Here is a 23,839-nt window from a genome sequence, read left to right on the forward strand (position 1 = left end):
AGGGGAGTCCTTGTCTCAGAGAACACCAGTGGACATGAGTGCTGCCCCCCCCCCCCCCCCCCGGGTAGCTCCTTGCCCCGTGGCGTTTGAGAGGAGTTTTGAGTGTTTGGCAGGTTAAATTTAGCCTATTGATGTAAGCTGCATTCCATTCACAACAGACACAGGGACACACTCGCAGTCTGGCTTTAGTGTCCGACAGTGTGAAGATCAGGGAAGATCAAACTACCGAGTGCAGGTTGACCCCTGAGCCTCCGGGTCTCCTCTTCAAGGATACAGGTTGCAGAGCAGGGACACTGCAGGTACGGACGAGCCTGGTCAGGGTGTGTTTTGTGAATGTTTGCTTTACTTAAACTGTATTCAAGTCAGATGAGAACAAACGAGAAAGTGTGATGAAATAAATTGGCTGCATTTTTTTTTATTTTCTATAAATTACAGGAGTAATTTTCTTCTTATAGACAGATTTTCAGATTTATGTTTTGTCTTTAGATTTTTAGTGCTTTGCTTTAGTTTGCATGGAAATCATCTTAAATTCGCCACAAATATCTGCAAAGTCGGCAAATGGCCGTGGCTGAGTTATTTTAAAGAAGGACATTTAAAGTCGTAGCATCCAGCGTCGTGTTCTGCTTTTAGCAACAAAGCTAAATGTATTCGATGTCGCTGCGTATGTAAAACACTTATTCCGGACACTTTGTCTTTGTGCTGATGGACTCTTGTCGTGTCCAGCAGCAAATCCAAACTTAGAAGTCGATCTTCACCCTTGACCTTTACACGGATGATTTATCTTGTGACAGCATTAAAGGGAGGTGCCGCCAACGTTAGCTCAAAAATTGATCCGTTGACGAGGGCAGATTTAAGAATAACTGGTGTGTCGTACCAGTGGGAGTACAGCGGGGCTTTAGGATTATGCAATCCATTGTAATTTGGTAAATGTAACCTCTGCGCAGATTACTGTAACATGACAAACACTGATACGTCCAAACATCTTCAAATACCAACGGATGATGACAGCGAATGAGAGACTTTACACACACTAAGAGCTGAGGATGTTGTCCCAGTAGATTATGTAAGAGCAGAAATGAGCATCCGATAAGATGTTATCTATCTCTGTCTATATCTACATCACGTCTTATTCTTATTATCAGTATTATCTCCTCATCACCGTCTCATTAGTGTCTATTTATATTGACGATAACACAGCAGATTTAGAGGTTTTTCCTGTGACAGCTGATGAAAGACGACCTCAGATTTAATCTGTCAGCGTTCTGATGTTTGTGGGGGGGGCACAGTTTTATGACTTGGACAGAACAACTACATCCTGTGTCCTGTATGTGTTCCAGTACTCCTGAGTTGTGCCAACCTTGCCAAAGCCTCAATGTCACAATTCTGTTCAATGCCAGCTGAGGAGAGGAAGAAGTGTGCAGCAGCTATTTGCCGAGAGGTCCGTGGTACCGACGGTACGACGTTAGAGCGGACAAACACGCTGCTGCAGAGGAATATCCACTCTGATCTGGGTTCAGAATGTCAGGGCTGCTCTCCAGCACCATAAATAAGCTAATGGGAGGATTTACTACCTATGGTGGCAAATCCTTTGTCGTTGTCCTTTTCAAAGTCTATTTCTGGAGAGGGGAGGGAAGCTGAGGGCCAACTGTGTGGCTGTTTGTTATGTGAGGGTCCGTGACAGCTGGGGTACATTCCGTCGGCGGTGGCGGATGAGGAAGCATCGTGGGCATCCAAAACTAACTCTCGAGTAAAACGATAACTCGTTTTCCGTGACGGGTTAAAAAGTGGACAATATGTCGTTCACTTAAATCTGTTCAGCTGTATATTTATATTCTGCACCAGCTCTGAAACCAGGGCTGGATTAACCCGCTAGGGGGCCCCTGGTGTGCCACCACTGCCCCACCCCTCACCACAGTTAGGTTGTGATAACTTGATAATACGCGGTTTATTCAAGAATATGCACCACATAAACAAAATATCACCCTGGACGAGGTTAAAGTGCCTCAGCGTTTCAGGATATGCTGTGTTTTCGTCGCTCACTGCCAAACAAGTTTGCACTTAATCCAAGAACCCTGACTGTCACCCTGGAGCCGTCGGGCCCTCAGAGAAAGATGCCAACCTTTTCCCTTTGTTGGCAACACAATAACATCAATGATTAATGAGACTTTGGTCACAAAGCGACTGATTGGCACAAGCATGTGTTTCAGTTTCTGCCATACTGTCACGTCAACCAACTCTTCCTCCTCGTTTCTGCTGACAGGGCACGTAATGGATCTCGGAAAGAAGCTCAGCACTCCCAAAGACATCATGTTGGAGGAGTTATCGTTGCTTTCCAACAGAGGGTCCCGGCTTTTCAAAATGCGCCAGAGGAGATCTGACAAATACACCTTTGAAAGTATCCAGAATGAGGCGAACGCACAGCTCAGTGTAAGTCAGCCGGCGAGCCTTCAGTCACTTCCAGTGTTTGAGTAACAGGATGTGCTGAACGCCGGCGCACCGTGCCGACCGCCACCATCTGGAGCTCTGGCATCGGTGGCGTCTGCATGGAAATTTGTAAAAGTGTTTGTCTGCTTCTCTTCAAACAAATTTATCAGGAAGCATGCTCTCGAAAAAAAGTGCTACAACACATGGACGATAGCAGAGACATGTGCCTCGTGCCTTTTCCGTCTCCCAGCCAAACCCACCGAGGAGCCGCTGAGGAGCTGCGGCCTCCTTATCAGTGCCTGCTGTGTGTGTGTGTGTGTGTGTGTGTGTGTGTGTGTGTGTGTGTGTGTGTGTGTGTGTGTGTGTGTGTGTGTGCGCGCACGCTCAGCTGAGAACCAAACCTCAACACGTTCCTGTGTCTTCTTCTGTTTTGTAGAACGACATTTTAACGGAGAACACACACAGCGTGGAAATTAAAGTGGATCCGCCAGCCAATGGAAATGCTGCTAATCAAGGACATCCAGGTAATTATACTGGAGCACCAGAATTTACACCATCAGTCAGGATTTAAAGAGTAAAGATAACTGTGCTGACTTATTGAAAATCATCATTTCTTCTTCTTCACTGTCACAGACTGAATGAATGTGTCACACTGTCATAACAGTACCTGCTGTCACACAGCTCGTCTGGATTTATGGCGACCAGTTTGAAGGCTTGACGCCGTGTGTGTGTGTCCATGATGAATTATGCAACCTGAGCAGCTTTAAACGCTTAATTTTATCCTATTTTCATAGCCAGCAGAGCCCTGTGCTTATTCTAAAACGCTCCAGCAGGGCGTCGTCCCGTGTCGACACTTTATATGATGAGTGCATACTTCAACTATGTGCTATTTTAAGGGCTCAGATCGCAGTGATGGACGTCTCCGTCTGCCTGTGTGAGTGTTCTCTAAGCACAGCCTCCACCCATAATCCCATCCACTCTGAAACTTTGGCCTCCCGAAATAAAAAAATAAAACAGGCTTAAGAAACCCGCTCAGCATTAACCCGGAACTGCAAACCAAACCGTCAGCGCGCTCAGAAAGTGATCCCTCGTGGCCTGTTTGTTTGCTCCTCCAGACTCGACCGCAGAGATGGCCAAGTCCTACCACTCCCCCTGGGAGCAGGCGATCCTCAGCGACCCCGACCTCGCCGAAACCCTCAAACTCAGAATGCCGGCACCAGACCCCCGGCCAGATCTTCCCGAGTACAAAAGCTTTAACCGGTGAGGAAACCGTGAGCGTGTTTTAGTGAATCAGTAGGTCAAAGAGCGCCGTTCACACTCAGTGTCCGTTACAGGGTGGCCACTCCGTTCGGTGGCTTTGACAAAGCTCCCAGAGCGATCACGTTCAAGCTGCCTGAGGTGGACCTGAACCCGCCCACTTACCCAGAGCTGCAGGATCCGGGTTTAAAGCGGCCCACCTTCAACAGGACAGCCCAGGGGTGGATATCTGAGGGCACCCATCTGATCCTCCCCACCATCACCCTGGAACCCGTCAAAGTCCCAGAGTCTGACGACCTGTAGACACTCAGTCTGCCGACGTGATGCTGGCCGGAGCAAACAGTCCATCGGCAGCACATCAGCAGTCTTCGCAGTCACTGTCCTAACAAATGTTTTTTCTTCCCAGTGGACCCAGAGTGTCTGGTGACTGGTGTGTTTGGTGTTCACCTTCAGAAGCTGCAGAACATCATGTAAATAGCAAAATGAACGTGCTGCACAGAAGAAGTCTAAGAGCTCCGCTGAAAGCAAAACTGTCACTTTTATAAACTCAAATGAATTGATGAATGTGTGATGTAAATAAAGAAGGAGACGTATTTATTGACGGCACACAGCTGGAGCATGCAGCTGCTTATATTTGATTATTATTGGTAAGCAAACTGTCAGTAACATAAAGAATTATATGACAAGAAAAGAAGATGATGATGCTCTTTGTTCCCTTTTATCACCGTGTATAAAAATCTAATTCAAAGAAAATCTCCACAAACAAACATTAACATTTCAATGAATCTAAGATTAATCCCAAAATATCAATAAATCCGGTTTCACTCACAGATTATAAAAACCGATTTATCTTTGACTGTTCGCACTGCAGCTAACAGACGTTTCAGTCCCATCGAGGCGGGAGGACGACCGAGGAACCTGAACTTTGACCTGTGGCGACACCAAACGGCGAAAAGGCCACGAATGCAGAAAACAAACGCACACAGACGAATGTAACACAGAAAGTCAAACTTGACTCGTTTTGAGTCGAACGAGACGAAAGAGAAAACATTTATTGTGTTTTGTTTGTGGTCACAGATCAGCTGTGAAGTACTGCAGACGTAGTACTGCGTATGAGCGCAAAGTACACTGAGTATCTGTGAGTGGCTTCAACTCTACTGTGTTTTACCTCTAATCCAGTTTAATGTACTGCCTTCTCATACACACACACACACACACACACACACACACACACTGTTTAATACACACTGTTTGTGTGCCTCTGATTTACACACTCGGCCTTTCAGACAGCTGAGAAACACAGGAGAGAAACATCTGGAAAGACTGAATTCAGGACTCAACATCAACCTCAGCGATCCAAGAAAGTGCATGAAGAACAATCTGATGTGTGATCGTCACAGGAGCCGTTCAACAAACCTCAACGTGCGGATCCTGATTCATCCAGACTGTAAGCTGGTGACAGTGAAGTAACTGAGCTGAACTGCTGTGTGAACTCTACCTGCCCTCCTCCTCTCTGACTCCGCTGGTAACTCGTGGATATTTATAGCTGCCGAAAGTCTATTTAAGTCACTTTTTGGAGAAACGGCTGAACTACGACACCCTGAAACCAAGAAAGAACAAAACAGACACACACACACACAAAAGAAATCGACTCCAAAAATAACCCAAAGAAGAGAGTTTGACAGCTCGTCTGAGCGCAGCGACGCTCACAGGGAGAAATGTGAAGCCTCCTCTTTGTTTTAGAAATAACACCAAGAGCCTTCATGTGTCTCAGGGGACGATTCAGAGCTGCTGGAGCCGAGACAGGATGGACTATACCCTCACCCCAACGCTGAACATCGTCTTTATATACGCTCCAACGTACCAGGAGCTGTGTGTGTGCACATACTGTGGTGTTGTAACGTCCTGCAGTCTGCAGTCGTGGCTCTCTTCAACATCCCAACACATTTTAATGTTGGACTCAGCAGCTGAGAGGACTAACAGCTCACCACGAGCAACTTCACACTGCTTTTCACAGGCTGCTCGGCATGCTGTGTGACTCTCACACATCCTCTGTCTGTCACACACACACACACACACACACACACACACACGTGCACGTGCAGTATTGTAAATATTCTGCCAGGATCCTCTGTGCACACTACATTTAAAGGAAATGGGGAAAGCAGCAGCTGAAGAGTGCTTGGCATGAGGGTGGTAAGATAAGATAAGATAAGATAAGATAAGATAAGATAAGATGAGATAAGATAAAGAAGGAGACGTAGAAAGAGAACAAATAGTCACTTGGGATCGGACATGTTTAAGCTGTTGACAGAGCAGACAGGTGAAGGTGAGCGCTGCGTCACTCTCCTCATCCTGGATTTATGAAATGAATGTGAGAATATAACTCCGATTTCTGGCTGTGCTGCATTAAGATATTTGCTCAAACATCACAGACAACTTTGTTCTATTTTGGACACTCAGGACATGTGAGACAAAAAACAGAAACAGGAAGCGCGAGGCACCAATGGGAGGCTGGGGTTTGTGCTGACTGAGGCTGTGCAGCCTCTCCTGCTCAGACCCGCTCGGCTCTGCAGGCTTTTCCCCTTCCAGCTCCTCCATCTGCCCGATTTCTGTCCTGTTCATGCGAACGTCGATGCAGAATGTTTGCTTTTCTGTTTGATCTAAATGAAAGCTCAGTACTCCATGTTATTCACACCGGTGTTAGAAATGATGAGAGAGGAAGAAAGCATGACTCCCTCTGCATCCGGCGCGCTCGCTGGCAAATTTCCACATTTGGTATTTCACCGAATCCAAATGTGAATCTGTATGTGCTCTGTTGTTTGACATTTAGGCGGAGGGAAACAAAAAGCAGGCAGGGTTCAGTCCCCACAGTGCTGCATGATTATGAAACCAGTGCAGTCATGTGATGTCTTCTCTCATCATCATCATGACAAGTTGGAAGTCTGACCTTCCGCCAGCACAGTTTGCCGTGCAGGGACTGAAGACTGCGCTCAGCAGCAGTGCACTTGAGGCTACGCTAGGGGCGGAGTTTGACCTCTCAAGTCTCAAAACATCACTAATCCGCGTCGGACATTCTGGCACAGGCCACCGCTGGCCCCGTTTGTGCAGGAAAGAGACGGATTTTCAGCGAAATAACGCTGTCCCGTCCGGGCGTGTGTGGCATCCTGCAGAGGCTCGGGGCGGCCGCCTGCGTGCGTGTCGGTGGACCGGCAGAATGCTGCACTATGACAGATAGAGCGTCCGGACGTATCTGCAGTCATTTCTAGGCTGTTTGATCGGCCGGATTCGGGGAGAAGTGCCGGATCTGCGCGCTGACAGCTGGACCGCCTGCGCCTTCACCGGAGGCGAGCTTCCCTTTAAGGTGAGTCGCTCAGCGCTTGTTTTCGATGCCTGAACGCAAGTTGCGGCATATTTGCGCCGCCGCGGCCGCCTGTGCGCCGCGGAGGCTGCTGCAGCACCGGCGGCGTGTCTCCGCGGGGGGAGCGCGCTCGTCGCGGCCGTCGTCGCGTTTCTCAGCGCAGGAAAACACGGGACGGTCATGAAATCCAGGTCCGTGCAGGGTTTCTGGCTCCTGTTTGAACCCTGCTGCAGACACGGGCTCGTGGCAGACCGTGCAGGCCCGTCCAGGCATCACATGGTGTCGGACAGGCTGCTGCAGAAACCCATGTGGCCACTGGCACCGAGTGAAGGCTTTAAATATGAATCTCGAAGACATTTTGAGAGCTAAAACGACTTTGGAGTGAATTTAAAGGCCCGTCGAGTCATTGTGTGGATGTAAAAATCACAGGTTCATTTACTAAGGAGCCTCTAACAAAATGACAAATGTCCCTGGAAAAGTTTGACATCCTGTTGAAAAAATATCATTTGTGTCTTTGTCATCTGGTCATAATTGGACATATTGATTGACTCTGTGGACGTAAACATGGCAAATGAACAGAGAGCAGATTTAAGCAGAGTGTAGGGTCTGATGTGGGACCCCGGCAGTAGGATCTGCCTTCAGCTCTGCTTCCACTGTTCTGGTCCTGGACTGAGCCTCTGGGACCAAAGACAGCAGCTCAGAGCTGAAGGGGACGGATGAGACGCTGCTGCTCAGGCTGATGGTCAGAAACCTGTTTATGATGAAGGCTCCAGCTCATATTCAGAGGAAGACAACGGTCCGACCATGTCCCAGAGCAGAGAGACACACAATTCAGGAGAAGACCAATGTCTTCGAACTGATTGTCTTTTTGTCCACTGCCTCATGTCAACTTAAATGCCTGCAGGCTGTGAACTTCACTGTGTTAGATTCGATTGTTTATTGCCTCATCAGTCTTTGTATGTTGTTTATTTTCTGTATTTGCACGTCTGAACTTGTTCAGTCTCTTGTTTTTTGTCTTTTTGTCCTCGTTGAGCTGCGTGTCCTCTGTTTAAAGCAGAGTCTACGTCTGTATTTTAATGTCTTTTCTGTAAACGGTGCATCAGTGATGAAGTGATGACGTGACGTAGAAATGGACTCAGATCTGATGGTCTGCACGTCAGGAGTTTGATCAGAGCTCAGTGTTTTCAGAGTGGATCAGCTCGTCTTGTAAACTGTGTAAACGCCTGAAAACAGCTGAGATGTTGAATGTTCACGTCTGCTCCCTTCACTTCTTTTCACACGTGTTTGGTCTGATGAGGAAAAGCTTTGCATGTTTCTCAGCATGAATCATCTGCTGGCGCTCGAGCTCGCTGCCCTGTGGAACATTTCGGGTTTACCTCTCGTCTTGCGTCCGTCCTCAGATCCCGTCCAGTCGCTGTTCGATGTCCAGTAGCACATGGCTGAGGCTGCCCCGCGGCTGATCCTGACCATGCCTTCGACCGAGCGCTCCGGAGGTGCGTGGGGATGAACTGGACGGAGCCCATGGCCAGACCGACGCACCAGCTCCCACCTCCCAGCATGTCCAGCCGCAGCAAGTCTCCCCCCAACTCTGGAGAAGGTAGACGCCGTGATTCATGTGGCGCCAAACCAAATCAGTCATTTGGATTAGTGATGTAATGAAAGCGGTGGCCAGGATGAAGTCAGCGTGTTGTCATGCAGCGTTGTTCAGTACGCCGTGCAGTAATAATCACACTTTGATCCGTTCGTATAGAAACGTAGATTTTAAATGAAAATGTGATGAAGTTTACAGGAACATCTTTGTGTTGAAACGACTGTAAAACACACTCTGATCTGTCGTTCTGAACACTCGGCTGTAAACTGCTTGCTGACATGCAGTCAGAACTGGAGGCTCTGTGCATCAGTTGCAGGCTCTAACTCCATGGCCTGGGTGAAGATGTTTAAGAAACCCGGAGGAGGCCTGAAGAAATCCTACCAGCCTGGAAGCATGCTGTCTCTGGCGCTCACCAAAGGCCTGCTGAACGAGCCCGGGCAAAACAGCTGCTTCCTGAACAGCGCCGTCCAGGTGAGAGCTGAAAACACCGAACATGTCCCAGTGCTCAAACAAACAACAGTCTTCCTCCTCATTCTTTAACCGTAAAGCTGAATAAAGACATTTCTGACCACTAGAGAGCAGAAATAGACCCCGATGCACCGCTGGGGACGAAGGCAACAGCCCAAAGGCCCACCTAAGAAAATAAATCTCAGTTTAATTGTGTGCTGTATCTAAAATGTTTTCACTGCTTTATCGTGCCGTCAGACAGGCCTTTCAGGAAACACTGCCACCAGACTCCTTTCAGAAAACAGTCGTTTTAGCTGAACACGGAAGCTGCTGCTCTGCTGCTGGTCTGCCTGTCGGGGCAGCGGGAGGCCAGCAGGTCCCGAGTCCTGCGAGCTAAAACGACTGTTTTCTTAAAGGAGTCTGGTGCCTTCAGTGAGAGCAGCTTCGGTTCAAAGAGGGCCGTGTGACAGGAAGGCGAAGAGCCGCGGCGTTGTTCTAAATATAACATCGACTTAAACCGATGATGCTTTTTTTAGGTGGAGGAATGATCATGATGGTTGATTAAAAGCTGTTTTCAGTCTACTTTTGTTTTTTAGAGCATGTCATGTGAGCTACCGTGCTTATGGAAATACACAGATCTGATTGGCTGAGAGTCAGACGCTGGGACTCACATGGACAAACGGAAGGAACGAGCTGAAAATGAGACAGAGCTGTGCAGATGTTCAGTTTCTGTGGTTTTAGCAGTTCAAGCGAAGCTTTAATTCAGTGCGAACATCCAAACTCTTGTTCCTTCGATGTGTCTCTTCACTTCAATCAATGACATGAAGCTGCTTCCTGTCCAGGTCGGCGTTTTTGGTGAATGTACGTTGTTCAACCTTCACAGGTGCTTTGGCAGCTCGACATTTTCAGGAGAAGTTTGAGGCAGCTCTCAGGTCACTTCTGTCTCGGCGATGGCTGCATTTTCTGCGCTTTGAAGGTTTGTGTGACACTCTGAGCTCGACGTCCGACGCTGTCAGCAGCCGTGATGGTCATGTGTGATACAGTGACCGTTCCTCTCGCTGTTTTTCTTCCTCAGAGTATTTTCAGCCAGTTCCAGCAGAGCAGAGAGCGAGTGCTGCCCTCCGACAGCCTGCGAAACGCTCTGGCTGAAACCTTTAAGGACGAGCAGCGCTTCCAGCTCGGCCTCATGGACGACGCCGCCGAGTGCTTCGTACGTCCACGCTGAATGTTCACAGTGTGATCCGCAGCAGTGACACACTGTCCCGCCTTCACACATCACCTGCTTTCAGCATCCTGTTCGGACCGAGTGGACTGATTTGTCTTTTGTCTCGCCCGGATCAGAAAAATCTCCTTAATTTGTGCAGCTGTTCATGTTTTTTATATTTAACTCATGGAGTTTTAACAAAGGGACACAAGTTCAGATATTTTTAGCTGTGGTGTGACGGCACAGTCGTTCCTGATTCATGAGAGAAGTCTGTATTTTGCAGGTTCAGCCTTCAGTCTTCCACTCTGTGAATGTGTGTTTGTGTGTGTTCGATGTCGTCTTGTTTGTCGTTTGTCAGGAAAACATCCTGGAGCGGATTCACCTGCACATCGTTTCAGACGCCGCGAGCGACGCTTGTTCATCCAAATCCTGCATCACCCACCAGAAGTTTGCGATGATGCTGTATGAGCAGGTAACTCCACCTGTGCGCTCAGTGATGCTGTCGTCCTTGTGTGAAGTGTGTCAGCAGAGCGGACGCAGACGTCTGCACGGGAAACTAAATGCAGCTCTTCTTCTGCAGTTTGTGTGTCGCTGCTGCGGAGCGTCCTCGGACCCTCACCCGTTCACAGAACTCGTACATTATGTCTCAACCACCGCTTTATGGTGAGTGCTTGATTTTCTGCCATGGCTTTAAAAATGGGATCCAAAAATCAGGCCAGAGTGCTAATCCTGATTTAAATGTCAAAGTATTAAATAAGGTTACTAGAAAATTATTTGATTGCGATGTTTTTCAATCTCCTTCCTGTCCTTTAGCAGCCGCAGCTCCAGTCTCTCAAATCTATAAATACAGATTTATTAACATTTTGTTTTCAGCGTTTCTGTCGAGCTTCAAAGCGTGCGAGCGTTCAGAGTCTGAAACGTGAAGAAGCAGGTCGTTTTGGCTCCTGATCCTCAGAACGTCATAAATAAACATGGTGTACAGCTCTGTGCTCTGAACTGAGCTGAATGTTAGAAATAGTGTTAAATGTTGAATTTGAACCAAATCTACATCTTAAATAACGTTGGTAAAAGGCTTTGATGTGTACTCAGAGGCCTCTGACATCAGGTGTACCTGTAGAATAAACTGCAGTTCAATACGACGACACAAGTCTTGATTGTCACCGTCAGTGAAGAAGTGATTTAACTGAATGTTTATTATTGAGATTTTACTTGTTTTGAGGGAATATGAATATTAGAAACTCGTCAGTTTAATGTAATCCAGTACAAAACCACCACAACTACCACCTTATTCACGAACATGTAATGCAGTTGGGGTTGGGTTGCATTAAATTGAGCAGCTGTGCGTCCTGATGGAAAACATGTCGATCGCGTCCTGAAGCAGAGAGTAAGAGTCCAGCCCTGTGCGACGCTCACGGTCTGTGTTTGACTCTCAGCCAACAGGTCGATCGCATGCTGGGGAAGAACGAGCGGCTCAGGTCAGACATGTTTGGAGAACTGCTGCAGGCGGCAAACAACACAGGTGACCTCCGAAGCTGCCCGGTACGTGATTTACCGTCACTGTCCGTCTCGGTGTGAGGTTTTTCTCAGAAATGAGACGTTTCTGGCTCAGTTCTGTCCTCCATCCTGCCGTTTAGTCCAAACATCAGTGACTTCAGCCTGATTCTGATTGGTTACGCTCAGATTTGAATGAATAATTCAGCTGAACGGTTGGTTTTCCCTGTGAAACGCACTGAAAGCGGACTCACGCTCTGTGCTGTGACTCTGCCTGAAGGAGACGGTGGCAGACCAGTGTGAGGATATAAATAGCAGTGAGGGCACGTCCACTGTTGTCCTCTCATCTGGATTTGCTGGCGCTGTCTTCCTCTTCGGTGTGCTTGGCTCTGGTGAAGCTGAGAGCTCTGTTCCCTTCGCCGGGCTCCGGGATTGACTCGGTGACGCTGATGGCAGGTGATGCACGCCGTCCGGCTCCTCTGCACCTGTGCTCATTACCGGCACAGCTTCTCTCTGTGTGTCTGTGTTCATTTCAGACTCAGAAGAAAAGATTTGTCTGTGTGTGCTCAGCAGGGAGTCCGGCCGGCGTTCAGTCGACCGCAGCAGACGTCACCAGAACACACCTTCCAGCAGCAACAGTCGTGTTTTTAACACATTTATCAAGTTTTATACGAAACACATTCAGATTTTTGTCATGTCGGGTTCACTGTTTGTAAAGCTCATTGTAATACTGGAAAAGGCCGCATGAATAAACTTTATTAACATTATTTTAGCTAACAAACACATCAGGGTCTGACGGGTTTCCACCCAGCGATCTGCTGACGGAGATGTTTGAGCCAGCTGCTCGTTGAAGCGTCTCATGTTCTGTTCTGCACATGTTGAACACAGACGCTCAGTTTGCACATAAAACTCAGTTGTTGTGACGTTCTTTCCTCCAGCTTCCAGCCTTCGTGCTAAGCTACATGTTGGCTAAATGCAGTGACCTGCGTCCTGAACACACTCAAATCCTCATTTGTTCCTAAAATATACACACAGTCCTTAAAAAACAAAGCAGCAGAAGCGAATCGTTCATTTCTCTCTTTTAACTCCGTCACTGAGAGCTTCAGGACGTGCTGCAGTCTGATGATCATCATGGAGCTTCATGTTTTGCAGAGCGACTGTGGTCAAAGCATCAAGATCCGCCGAGTCCTCATGAACTGTCCGGAGATCGTCACCATCGGGTTCGTTTGGGACGCCGAGCAGTCCGACCTCACGGACGATGTCATTCGTTCTCTCGGTCCACGCCTGAACCTTTGTGGGGTAAGAGCTGAGACGACCGGAGCGTCATAATGAGACGCCCTGACGCTCACTGAGCGCCTCGACACGGCGCCAAACATCCTCTTATCCCAGCCTCTCTTCACACTCAGATTCACGGTGTCAAACACGAGTAGATCTTATTCTGGTAGGATTTAGCAATGTGTGCAGACCAAACTCGTCTCACTTTGCTCTCTTCCAGCTTTTCAACCGTGTCACTGATGAAAACGCCAAACGCAGCGAGCTGCATCTGGTGGGGATGATCTGCTTTTCCAGCAAACATTACTCTGCGTTCGCCTATCACACCAAATCTTCAAAATGGATGTTTTTTGATGATGCTACTGTAAAGGAGGTTAGCGTCTCTGACATTAATCTGCCTGATCCCTCCTCAGAGTCTGCTACCTGCTGCTGTGCTTCGTGCTCTTATGTCACTTCGCTTTCTGCCCAGATCGGATCCAAATGGAAAGATGTTGCCTCTAAATGCATCAGGGGACATTTTCAGCCTCTTCTTTTGTTTTACACCAATCCTGAAGGATCTCCAGTGTCCAATGAGGACGCGCCGAGACAAACCACCATGTGTCCTCGGTACAAAGCCCAAGTGAACGGTGACGCCACAGGTGAGACGACCTGCCTGTGTGTGTGTGTGTGTGTGTGTGTGTGTGTGTGTGTGTGTGTGTGTGTGTGTGTGTCAGGCTTCACTAATCCTTCTCCATCATATCAAACCCTGACGTTCTCCTTCAGGGCTGACTTTGAAAAATGATGCTCTGTTATTGTTTCTGTGACATCTTAAAACAAGACCAGCAGATAGTGTGTGATCATGAGACACATCTTATTTTCATCTCATGTTTATTTGCTCATTTATTTTGGAGGTAATGCCCATTTTCATTAAACTTTTGTCAGGTGTAAAAGTCTGGTATCTTCACCTGCAGATACACATTACTGCAGTGACGGAGTGGCGAGTGTTAAACCCGCTGTGAGTCGAGTGGAGCAGCAGCCTTCACTGAACCTGCTCAGCTGATCAGAAAGCACACACAGGATTATGATGATGACCTGAACCAGGTTACCTCAAATGACCAACAAAATAATTGTCATGCAGCTGCAGGTGCATCGAACGTGTGCTTTACTTGGTTGTCTCAGTATTTGAAACACTGGATTAACTTCACCACAAACAGGATCAGACTCTCTGACTGTAACACGAACTGTGGGAGTGGGACTTAAAGTCAGGTCAGTCTTTGTGTTCATGTGAAAATGTCGAAGTTAGTCTTGTTGCTGTGTGCACACGGTCACATGGGTCGACTAACTGAAGGACGTACGACCAGAGAGACGACAGAAGAGAAGCATCAGCAGAGTGCAGCCATGTTCACGTCCTCTACACCTTTCTTCAGTCTGCTCAGGGACAAACTGATAAACTGCTCATTGTGAATCTGACGCAGCAACACGTTTCACAGACTGAAAGATGTGGAACGCTCCAAAAACACCTGTTTGGAACATTCCACAGGTAAACAGGCTGATTGGTCACAGGTGAGAGGATCATGATTGGGTATGAAAGGGGCGTCCTGGAAAGACTCAGTGGATCACAGAGGATGGAGCGAGTTCACCACTTTGTGAACACATGAAGGATGAAGGATGTTTGTTTGTTTGTTTGTTTGTTTGTTTGTTTGTTTGTTTGTTTGTTTGTTTGTAGGTGACTGCGTTCAGCGTCCACACCTTGTTCTTTGGGTTGTGTGCAGGGAGTTGAGGAGTGGAGGTTAGTTGACAGCAGAAATGAAGATGATGTGTCAGGAAGCTGAAGCTTCGTGTGTTTGGTATTAAGGATCAATCACGATGGGATCAGATCAGTTTCAGTTTGTCTGATCGTTTCGTTTCATTTCTGAAGAGTGACTGAAAGTGTCACAGAGTAAAATGAAACCCTGAACAAAGACATTACGTCCAGCAGCAACGATTCCTCTCTGCAAATTACAGTTGTGGTTTGGGATTGGAGAGCGCCGCTAAACCGCCGGCACAAAGATTGTCCTGCCCTGTGTGCTGGCTTGAACTTGACATGAGGATGATGCCTCTGTTGCACGCAGATTACCACCCACGCCTCCCTCCCTAATCCCTGCTCCTGTGGCCAGGCGCTCTCATGCTCCTGCTCCACAGTTCTCACTCCTCCCCTCGACATTTCCGACGTTTGCCTCCATTAATTTATCTGCCTGGGTTTTTTTTGGCCGTGGCGCCCTGCCTGCTCGGATGGACTGTTTTGCTTTAGACTGGTGCTCAGACACTTTGTCTGGCATGAGACTGGATTCTTGTTTTTGTGAAAATATGTGTAAGTAATCGATTTTTTTCAATTATCACGTGTACTCTGTGTAGTATTTACTGCTATCTGTTTTGTGTACTGGCTTGCAGTACTTGGTGGTACACAGGCAGCTGCCCTGCAGTGCGATACTGCATTAAGCCTGACAGTCTGGGTCTCACTGATGAAGTGTGCGTTAGTTAATTACTTGGCAGTTGTGTAAGGTGCTCTCCTTCTAAATCTAGTATCTGTTTTCAGAGGAACTACTTAAATGTCAGCATTAGGCTACATGAACTGATCTGGAACCATAATACTCCAGCTTACTGACCGCCGCTCTGACGTCCAGCAGACAGACACACGGTTCCTCATGTTTCAGAGCGGCGGGCTCCTGAGTTTTACCGCAGACCCTCAGAGAAACACTGAACATCTTCCTGGAGTCTGATGCTAGCTGAATAAAACAGAGCTGAGAGGTGGATGTGGACGACGGTGCAGCTGTCGGCTGATCGTGTGGATTTGCAGGCAGATGTTGGCGGTTTGCAGCGGCTCTGGTTCTCACAGCACGGGGCCGGCAAACGTGGCAGCTGTAGTTTATCTAAACATTGTTAATGATGTGCTGGCATCTGCTCATTGGTCAGATTTCTTTTGGTTTAGTTTGGTCTCCAGTTGGCAGCAGAGTCAGAAATGACCTGTCTGTGCAGCTTTCATGGTCAGAGAACCGAACCTCAAGCCAAAGGCTCCAGTCCACAACGCAGCGTGACTCTGTGAGCGATGCAGCACTATCACACACCAACACCTCAGCTCGACCTCACATGAATGACAGGCTGCACCTGCTGAAACGTCCTGACACGACCGTCACGTCACACCCGAACTGTTCGTCCAAACCACTGATGCTTTCTGCTGCTAAAGGCCAAAGAACAATTATGTACTGTTAGCCTCACTGATGGCAGCAGTCAGAAGAGCTTAAAGGAGAGCCAGAAAATAAATCACAAGTTAAAAGAGCAATTTTCGACATTGCAGAGCAGCCACTCATCTGCCATTTCAATGTCTGTGTTCCTCAGTGAAACTTCCCCTCGGCAGCCCCAACAAGTTCCAGGAACCTTTCATGGAGAATCTGCAGAGGCCGAGCGAAGCGTCGAAAAAGGACCGAGGCCATCGGAAAACGGACCCATCGCAACACAAAGGTAGAGCACCGTGTCTGCATCGCAGCCACAAACTAAGCCCGATAACACAGAGACCTGCAGGGAAGGCCGGCGGAGAAAACCTCTGCGTGTTTGAGGCGGTCGCTCTGCTGATGATCCATGTTCTCTTTCTGCAGAGATGACTCATGCCAGATCTTCATCTCCAGAGAACGGACTGAGGCCTCCTGCAGACCAGAAGTCAAAGACCTATCCACGCTCCGAGAGGTCGTCAGCCCACTCCAGCAGAGGGTCTCAGGAGCCACGTGGACAGTCCTTTGGTACGCAGGGCGGGGGGCACAGCCGGAGGAGCAACACATCCCCCAGTCGCTACGACCCGGAGAGCTGCCAGGAGCAGTGGGAAAAGGGTGGAGGCGAAGGGAGCCGCGGTAAACCCAAGTCCACCTGGAGACCCATTCGGGAGGTGCTGAACGTGGACACCGTGCTGAACGAACTGGAGCAGCGCCGCCAACAGCAACACGACAGCCCGCGACACAGCAAGCCGTCATTCCAGGAGAGAGCGCACGCCGAGCAAAGCCGGGAGCGCGAGCGCGAATACGTACGAACCAGAGAAGAGCGCAAGCAGAAGTGTTTGATGACGATTTACGAGGACGAGCAGAGACACGAGACGGAGAGCCACAGCTCCGTGGAGTCCGAGAGCAGGGCCAATCAGCAGAGGGGCGGCAGGCTCAAGGGAGGCCCCAAGACGCTGCTGCGCAGCGACACCTGGACCATTCAGAGGACGGAGTCCGGCTACGAGAGCAGCGACAGACTCAGCAGCGGCTCCACCAATCCAGACTCACCGGGCGTCGACGGCTTCGCCGTTAAAGACCAGAGGTCGACCCCCGAGGCGCAGCTGCAGAGGTAAGAAACAACTCTGAGTCGGTCCAGTTCCTCGAAACTTCAAATGAAATATGGAAGCATACAATAATCCGTCCATGTCAGAGGTGTTACTGCTTGTTAGATCAGGACGTATCGTAAATCATCATTGAGTTAAATGTGACTGAAGGACGGAAACCAGCACCTGCTGCTCACATGAAGGCTCTCGTATGTTTATCAGAATCAGAAATCAGATTCAACCAAAGTCGTTCAAACTATCCAACTCTTAACGTCAAATGTCACAAAATCAGACCTGTTTTTCCCATGATGCTTTGCTTTGTTTACCCAGTGCCTCAAAAGACCATCAACGTTTGTTTGTTTGTTTGTTTGTTTGTTTGTTTGTTTGAAAACAAGCTTGGAATCATTTTGGTCTTTTATTTTCAGTCAGCTGCACCAAAAAGGAGGCGAAGCCAAATCAAGCATCTCGTCTTCGCCGTCACACAACGGTAAGATTCAACATTTCAGAAGAAATGAAACAAATGTTGGTGGAATAATCTGAAGCAGCTGTTTGATTTCTGAGTCTTTATACTGTAAGAGGTTTAGTGCAGTTTACATAAAATAACCAGTCAACAAGTCCACGTCAAGACCACCTCAGACACACAAACACCTCACATCTGATCTGATCCTTCAGAGAAGAAGAAGAAGAAGAAGACAGTGGTCCTCCAGAGGATCAGGTGTGGACGTCTGTAGATGTAAACACTGAAACGAGTCTCGATCTCGTCTTAAAGAGCAGAAAAGAGAGTTTTACCTTTTGCTTCCTGTCAGAGAACCGAGCTTCCAAACGACGACGCCTTTCTCTCTCTCTGTTTGTCTTTCTGTATTTCTGTCAGTGTGACTGATGATGATGATGGTGATGATGATGATGATGATGATGATGATGATAACGTGGGTGTAATTGAAGGTTGATTAGTGACTGATTGGTGCGTTTCTGAGCTCGGCTGGTTTCTTTAACCTCCTCACCCGGTCAGCCCCGCACAGACATTAATCTGACGATAATCCCACAAAGCTCATTGGGAAGGCACAGCTGGACACGGCTGCTGGCATTGTCATGAATCTCTGCTTCACGCAGTACTTTGGTTCTTTATGGAGGCTTCGTGCGCCTCCGCTCAGTGTTTCCACCCGACAGTAAAGCTCGTATCCTTGCATGGACCTCTGCAGGGCGGCAAAGAAAGAGTGACACATCTATTTTTAAGAGGGAAGGAATTCGGCAGCAGGCCGCCTCTCGTGGAGGAAGCTGCAGACTGGCTCATCCAGCTGTGAGACGAGCGCTCTGCTGCCCCCTGCTGTCCGGACAGGACATGAGCTTCACGTCGCCCGTACATGATTCTGTCTGCGCTTCGTCTCGACTTTTCATTGATTTCGCTTTGTTGTACGCGTGTTCATCTGTACCTGGTTCATAATTGCAGAAGAAGATTAGAGGCTAAGTGGAAAAAAAGTGTTGAGCTCTGAAATTAATCTCAGAATTCAGAGAAAAAAAAAATCTGAATTATGAGATTAAAGTCTAAAACCTGCGATTCAGCAGAATTCTGACTTTATTCTCAGGATCCTGCTTCCAGCTCATGAACCTCAGCGCTCTAATCGTCTTCTGCTATCCACTTCTTTTGATGCCAAATGTTTTCTTATTTGTTGTATTCTTGATTTTTATCTTCTGACATCGTTTAGAAGGTTTCCAGGTTCTAATTTCATCAGAAGATAAAAATCTGTGACCTTTTGACTGCTGTTTGTATTTTTAGGTTTTCCTTTTTTTGCAGCGCTTCGTTTCGTCTCTATCTTTTCACCATCTTTGTTTTATGTTTTATAGGTAAACATCAACCCAAACCTCAGGGAAAGAACCATGACCAAGTTTCACATTCACATCTAAAGTGCAGTCCAAGTTCGAGGTAGTGGCCTAAACTGGAAATCACGTGTAACTTGTTCTAATTTGTACATATGAGGACTCATAAATGGGATTCCCATCATGCTTAATGATGATGTCCACGTTCTCTGTAACGCTTCTGTCTTGTAGACGGAAATCAAAGTACAGCTCGTCAAGTAGCTCCAGAAAAGCAGCGTCTTCAGAGAGGGACGGCGCCGGGTCAGACAGCAGGCAGGGCGAGCAGCAGGAGCTGTCAGCCTGCAGAGGGCTCGGCGGAGAAGGTTCAGCTCTGAGGCTCATCAGCAAAACCAGCAGCTCAGAATGGAACAGCTCCGACGACCTCGCTCTGTCTGAGCCCGAAGAAAGAGAAAACGCCTACCGCTCCAGCAGCAGCGACGCCGCCGCCTCAGAGGCCCCGTGCCCTCACGTGACCGCAGAGCCTCCGCAACCCAACAGCCAGCGTCAGCCGGGCGCGGCGGGGTCGCCCCACCTTCGACCCGCCCAGCGGATCCCCCCGCACCAGGGTGAAACGAGCCACGGTGCGTTCCGTCCGAGGATGCTTCAAGAACCCTTTCCGTCAAGTCCTCGTCTTCCCTCCGCGTCCTACGTCAGTCCTCACAGGAAGCCGGACATGTCGGGCCTCAGAACCTTCTCAGACGCGAGCTCCAAGTCGGGCTCTGACCCAGAGAGAAGCACGCCGTCGTCGTGCGAGAGCGAGGAAAGACTGAGCGGATGCAGAGCGGAACAGGCAGCTCAAGAGGTTTCTTTGACGACGTACTTCAATGTGGACAACTGCATGACGGAGACGTACCGTCTCAAGTACCACAACCAGAGGCCTCTCGTCCTCTCCGCCACGGCGCCGCGGGCCGTGGTCGTGACTGAGCGCAGAGACGCCGGCCACACAAACCCCACCGACACATACTCACAAGACGTGCCAAAAGCCAGACCTGAAACAAGTAAGCCTCCCTCAGCACGCCTACACACCGGCTCGGAGGGCTCAGCGCAGACGGCAGCGCCGCAGAGGCTTCAGCTGAGCTCAGCCTCGGCGCCGTGAAGCTTGCTGAGCTGTCAGGGCGTCAATGTGCTGCTAAACAGACCGTTTCTCAGTTGGTCTCCACCAGAATTCATTAGTTCACCATATAGATCAAGAACAATAGAGAAGTACACGTTCAGAAAGACAACATTACAGTATTACTGTGTTTTCTCTGATGTCGTGTAAATGTACACACATAAAACATCATTAAAACAAGATTTTTCTATTTGTTTCTTTACAGGCCATAATAGCAATAAACCCACTGCAAAATGGAACCCAGTGACAGCCAAAGGACTGGATGAGCGAGGGTTTTTATGAGCGCCGCTCGGTGACGTTTGTTTACATGGACGGACAGCAGAGTTCTAACTGGATGCCAAAGAGTTTACAGAATGACGTCTGTTCTGAAGCCTGATTTCTCCAACTGAGCGGAATATATTTATGCAAGCTCGTCACATAAGTCAAAGCTTTTCTAAACGCTGTCTCGTGCTGTTTGACGGATTAGAAACCATCACACCGACTGTCCCGTCTTCCGCCGTCCTGCAGTGTTGCTGCAAACAGATTTGGTTTTCTCCAAAATCTGGACTGTTTTCAGTTTGCACAAAGAGTTTTATTATTCTTTTTATCACCTTATGTCACGTTTTTTTGTTTTTGTCTGTGCGGTCGTTCTGCTGAAGTGTCACAGGAGTTGAAAGTGGAAGGCAGGAAGCTGAGATGAGCCACAGTCGGACTGGTCGCACTGTGGTCGGTGCAGTAACTACCAAGACCGGAGCAGGACAGAGCGCAGCCTGCTGACGTGAAGGGATGAACCAAAGGTACCTTATGAACACATGATGTCAGTCTACACACCGGAATAAACCCGCTGAAGGTACTTGAGGTACTTCCTGTCAGAGGAGTAACACCCGGGCAGCTCACTGACTTTATGCACATTGAGGGCTTTAGGTCAGCAGGGAACAGGTGTTCCGTATATTCAGTTACTGATTTCTTTCTCATTTGTCACTTATTTTACGACATTTATGTGAATGAACGGTTGAGCCCCCCCCCGCTCCGGTCAGGTGTTGTGGGCGTCGCCGGGCGGCCTCAGCCGTTCAGAGGGTCGTTAGATGCTGTTCGACCGCGTCACCTCGTGTGTTCTACCTTGGATCGTGCTGGTTCTTGTAATCCTTTTTTGTAATTCACAGTGATGTCAAATTGTATTTTTTCAGTCTTCCTTTTAAAGTAGACAGATTTCAACAGGTCTGTATTTGCAGGTATTTTCATAACGATGCCAATATAATGAATATAATTAATGCCTCTCTGATATTGACCGTACAACAATTACTCTTGTTCATAGGACTAATGTTCTGAAACCTGCATGTGGCCTTTACAAAGTCTTACTAGCTGTGTGTGCAGCATCAGCATGAGCATGATAATACTGGACTGAGAGTCCAGAAGCAGAAACTCTATTGGATTTTACCTAAATGTCATAAATCCGTTCATTAAATAGCCGTTTTAACTGCAGTTGATTTGGAAACTTTTTTAACACTTGAATGTTGACGTACTTTTCATGATGCATCCAGTGTAAATATCGACAAACGATGCAAACCAGAAAACAGCCGACTGTCCGAGACAGACTATGCATTCACTAAAATTACTTTACGATCACTTTAAAGGCAGACTTTGGTGTTTTTAAGGTTTCTATTCTGTTCGTCCGACATTCCCGAGGGCGCCTGAAGGCCTCAGTGTTCACCTTTCTTTTGTGCTCACTAGAAGCAGTCTGCTCCTGAACGCCACTCGTACGTGTTCTCCGCCTCCGTCACCTCCGTTTAGCCGCTGACTTTGCTGTGTTTGTGTGTGTTGTGTTTAGAGGTTCATGTAATCGCACCTGAACTCGAGCATCTGCTTGCATCTGTCATGGTTTATTTATTGACACTGTTTGAATTGAAGAAGAGGAAGGCGTGCAGTGAAACTGAGCGATGAAGAAGGTCTTAAATGTTCCAGGTCAGGATGCCTTCACACATGTTGATTGTGCTGTTGTCATTAGAAATCACAGATTTTACTCTTATTTAAAGAACATATTCACTGAAATCCAAGAAACTGTTGGATGTGATGAAGCCTGGTTGGAGTTGCAAAGTGTTTTTTTTTTGTTTTTTTTTTCCTGGTTTGGTATGTGATTGACAGCTCAGTCATGTGTTGACAGTACTTGCCCTCCTCTTTCTTTCTTGTCTTCGTGGTTAAAAACTGTTCAGAACTCTGTTGTGTTCGCACACGTTGTGTTTTCCATTCTGAACTTTGTGTCTTCAGTTGTATCAAGAGTGCCTTCTGATGTGTTCAGTGTTTCCTGAGAGAAACCACAGCGGAGGAGAGCCAAGGGCCCACGTGCAAAACCATGAAGATGCAATGCTAATAGTGACACACCTGATGACACGCCTCTGTGTGTGTGTGTGTGTGTGTGTGTGTGTGTGTGTGTGTGGGAGCGGCAGGGGGAGGGACTTGGATCAGACTCGCTGGCAGCAAAGCGAGCGCCTCAGGCTGCATCCAGAGCTGTGATTGGCCCGTGCTTCTCAGAGCAGGTGTGTCCCACCTGGGCCGTGAAACTTCAGTCTGAAAGAGCCTTAATGTCTAAAATATGAAATATTGATGTTTGAGCAGAGTTTGACACTAAAAGGATGTTTTCACATCCGTCTGCTCAAAGTGGAAACTTTCTCTGAGCTCATTGAAAATTTAGTTTTCAGAGGCGACACGACGAGACTACGAGCACCAAATGTTCAACTCACCCCCGTGTGACGTGAAACTGCTCTGAGAATTGACTTTCAACACTTTTCAATGTGTGTCCAACAGTTTAAATCTGGAAATGAAGAATAATTATAAATTCAGAGAAGTTTAAAGGCGTCATTTTTAGGATTTGTGGTGGAAAAACCACATCAGACAAATAATAATTCACAACAAGTATTTAGATTTTAGAATGTGTCGGGGGGGTGGGGTCTTTTGGGGTGTATGCACGCCTGTGTGTGTGTGTGTGTGTGCGTGCGTGCGAGCTGTGCGATGCTGACGATTGGTCGTCCTCCTGCATCCTGATCTGAGCTCCTCGGTCACAGCGAGGCCTGTTGCGTCTTTCCATGCGGTGTCACACGCGGTCACGTTTGGCATTGCATCCGTCCGCAGCTCTTCTCCTGTGCTGAATATACGAGGGGACGGAACCTAATTCGACTGTATTACATCAACACTGAGAACAAAGAACAGTTTCCACATCATGTCGCTGGTTTGTCTGACGGCTCCTGCTGCCGGGCCGGACGCGTCGGCCTCGCTCGGACCGGCGCGGCTCGACTGGGCCTGGCACTGTTGACTTGAGTTGTTGGTGCTTCAGTGAATGCTTCATGACTTATGTAAGAACAGATCAATTTAAAGAAACATACAATCTGTCTACACTTTATATTTTTGTAGATAATATATATTTATTTTTATTCATTGTTGAATAAAGTTTAAATTATTGTATCACTCTTAAATCAGTCCCTTCACTGTGTTTTTTGAACTTGGCACAAACTGAGCGCGATCACGTCCATCAACAGAAAACAGAA

At 48.0% G+C, this 23,839-nt stretch overlaps 2 protein-coding genes across 2 annotated transcripts; both read left to right on the forward strand.

Annotated features, from left to right (window-relative positions):
* Positions 1-207: 207 nt before the first annotated feature.
* Positions 208-4,401, forward strand: myoz2b (myozenin 2b). The gene is made up of 5 exons (XM_076729052.1): positions 208-299; positions 2,261-2,427; positions 2,861-2,948; positions 3,540-3,684; positions 3,759-4,401. Exons 2-5 carry the CDS (start codon positions 2,269-2,271, stop codon positions 3,982-3,984), a joined length of 618 nt encoding a protein of 205 aa, XP_076585167.1. The 5' UTR covers positions 208-299; positions 2,261-2,268; the 3' UTR covers positions 3,985-4,401.
* A 2,247-nt stretch (positions 4,402-6,648) lies between these two features.
* On the forward strand, positions 6,649-23,767 carry usp53b (ubiquitin specific peptidase 53b). Its single transcript, XM_076728991.1, has 17 exons — positions 6,649-7,045; positions 8,443-8,639; positions 8,944-9,104; positions 9,964-10,056; positions 10,156-10,290; positions 10,643-10,756; positions 10,865-10,947; positions 11,718-11,823; positions 12,928-13,074; positions 13,271-13,420; positions 13,517-13,685; positions 16,402-16,524; positions 16,659-17,382; positions 17,782-17,843; positions 19,199-19,277; positions 19,403-20,208; positions 20,527-23,767. Exons 2-17 carry the CDS (start codon positions 8,546-8,548, stop codon positions 20,601-20,603), a joined length of 3,123 nt encoding a protein of 1,040 aa, XP_076585106.1. The 5' UTR covers positions 6,649-7,045; positions 8,443-8,545; the 3' UTR covers positions 20,604-23,767.
* The last annotated feature ends 72 nt before the right edge of the window (positions 23,768-23,839 follow it).

This window comes from Chaetodon auriga, chromosome 4, assembly GCF_051107435.1.
Source record: "Chaetodon auriga isolate fChaAug3 chromosome 4, fChaAug3.hap1, whole genome shotgun sequence".
In the NCBI taxonomy this organism is placed as follows: Eukaryota; Metazoa; Chordata; class Actinopteri; order Chaetodontiformes; family Chaetodontidae; genus Chaetodon; species Chaetodon auriga.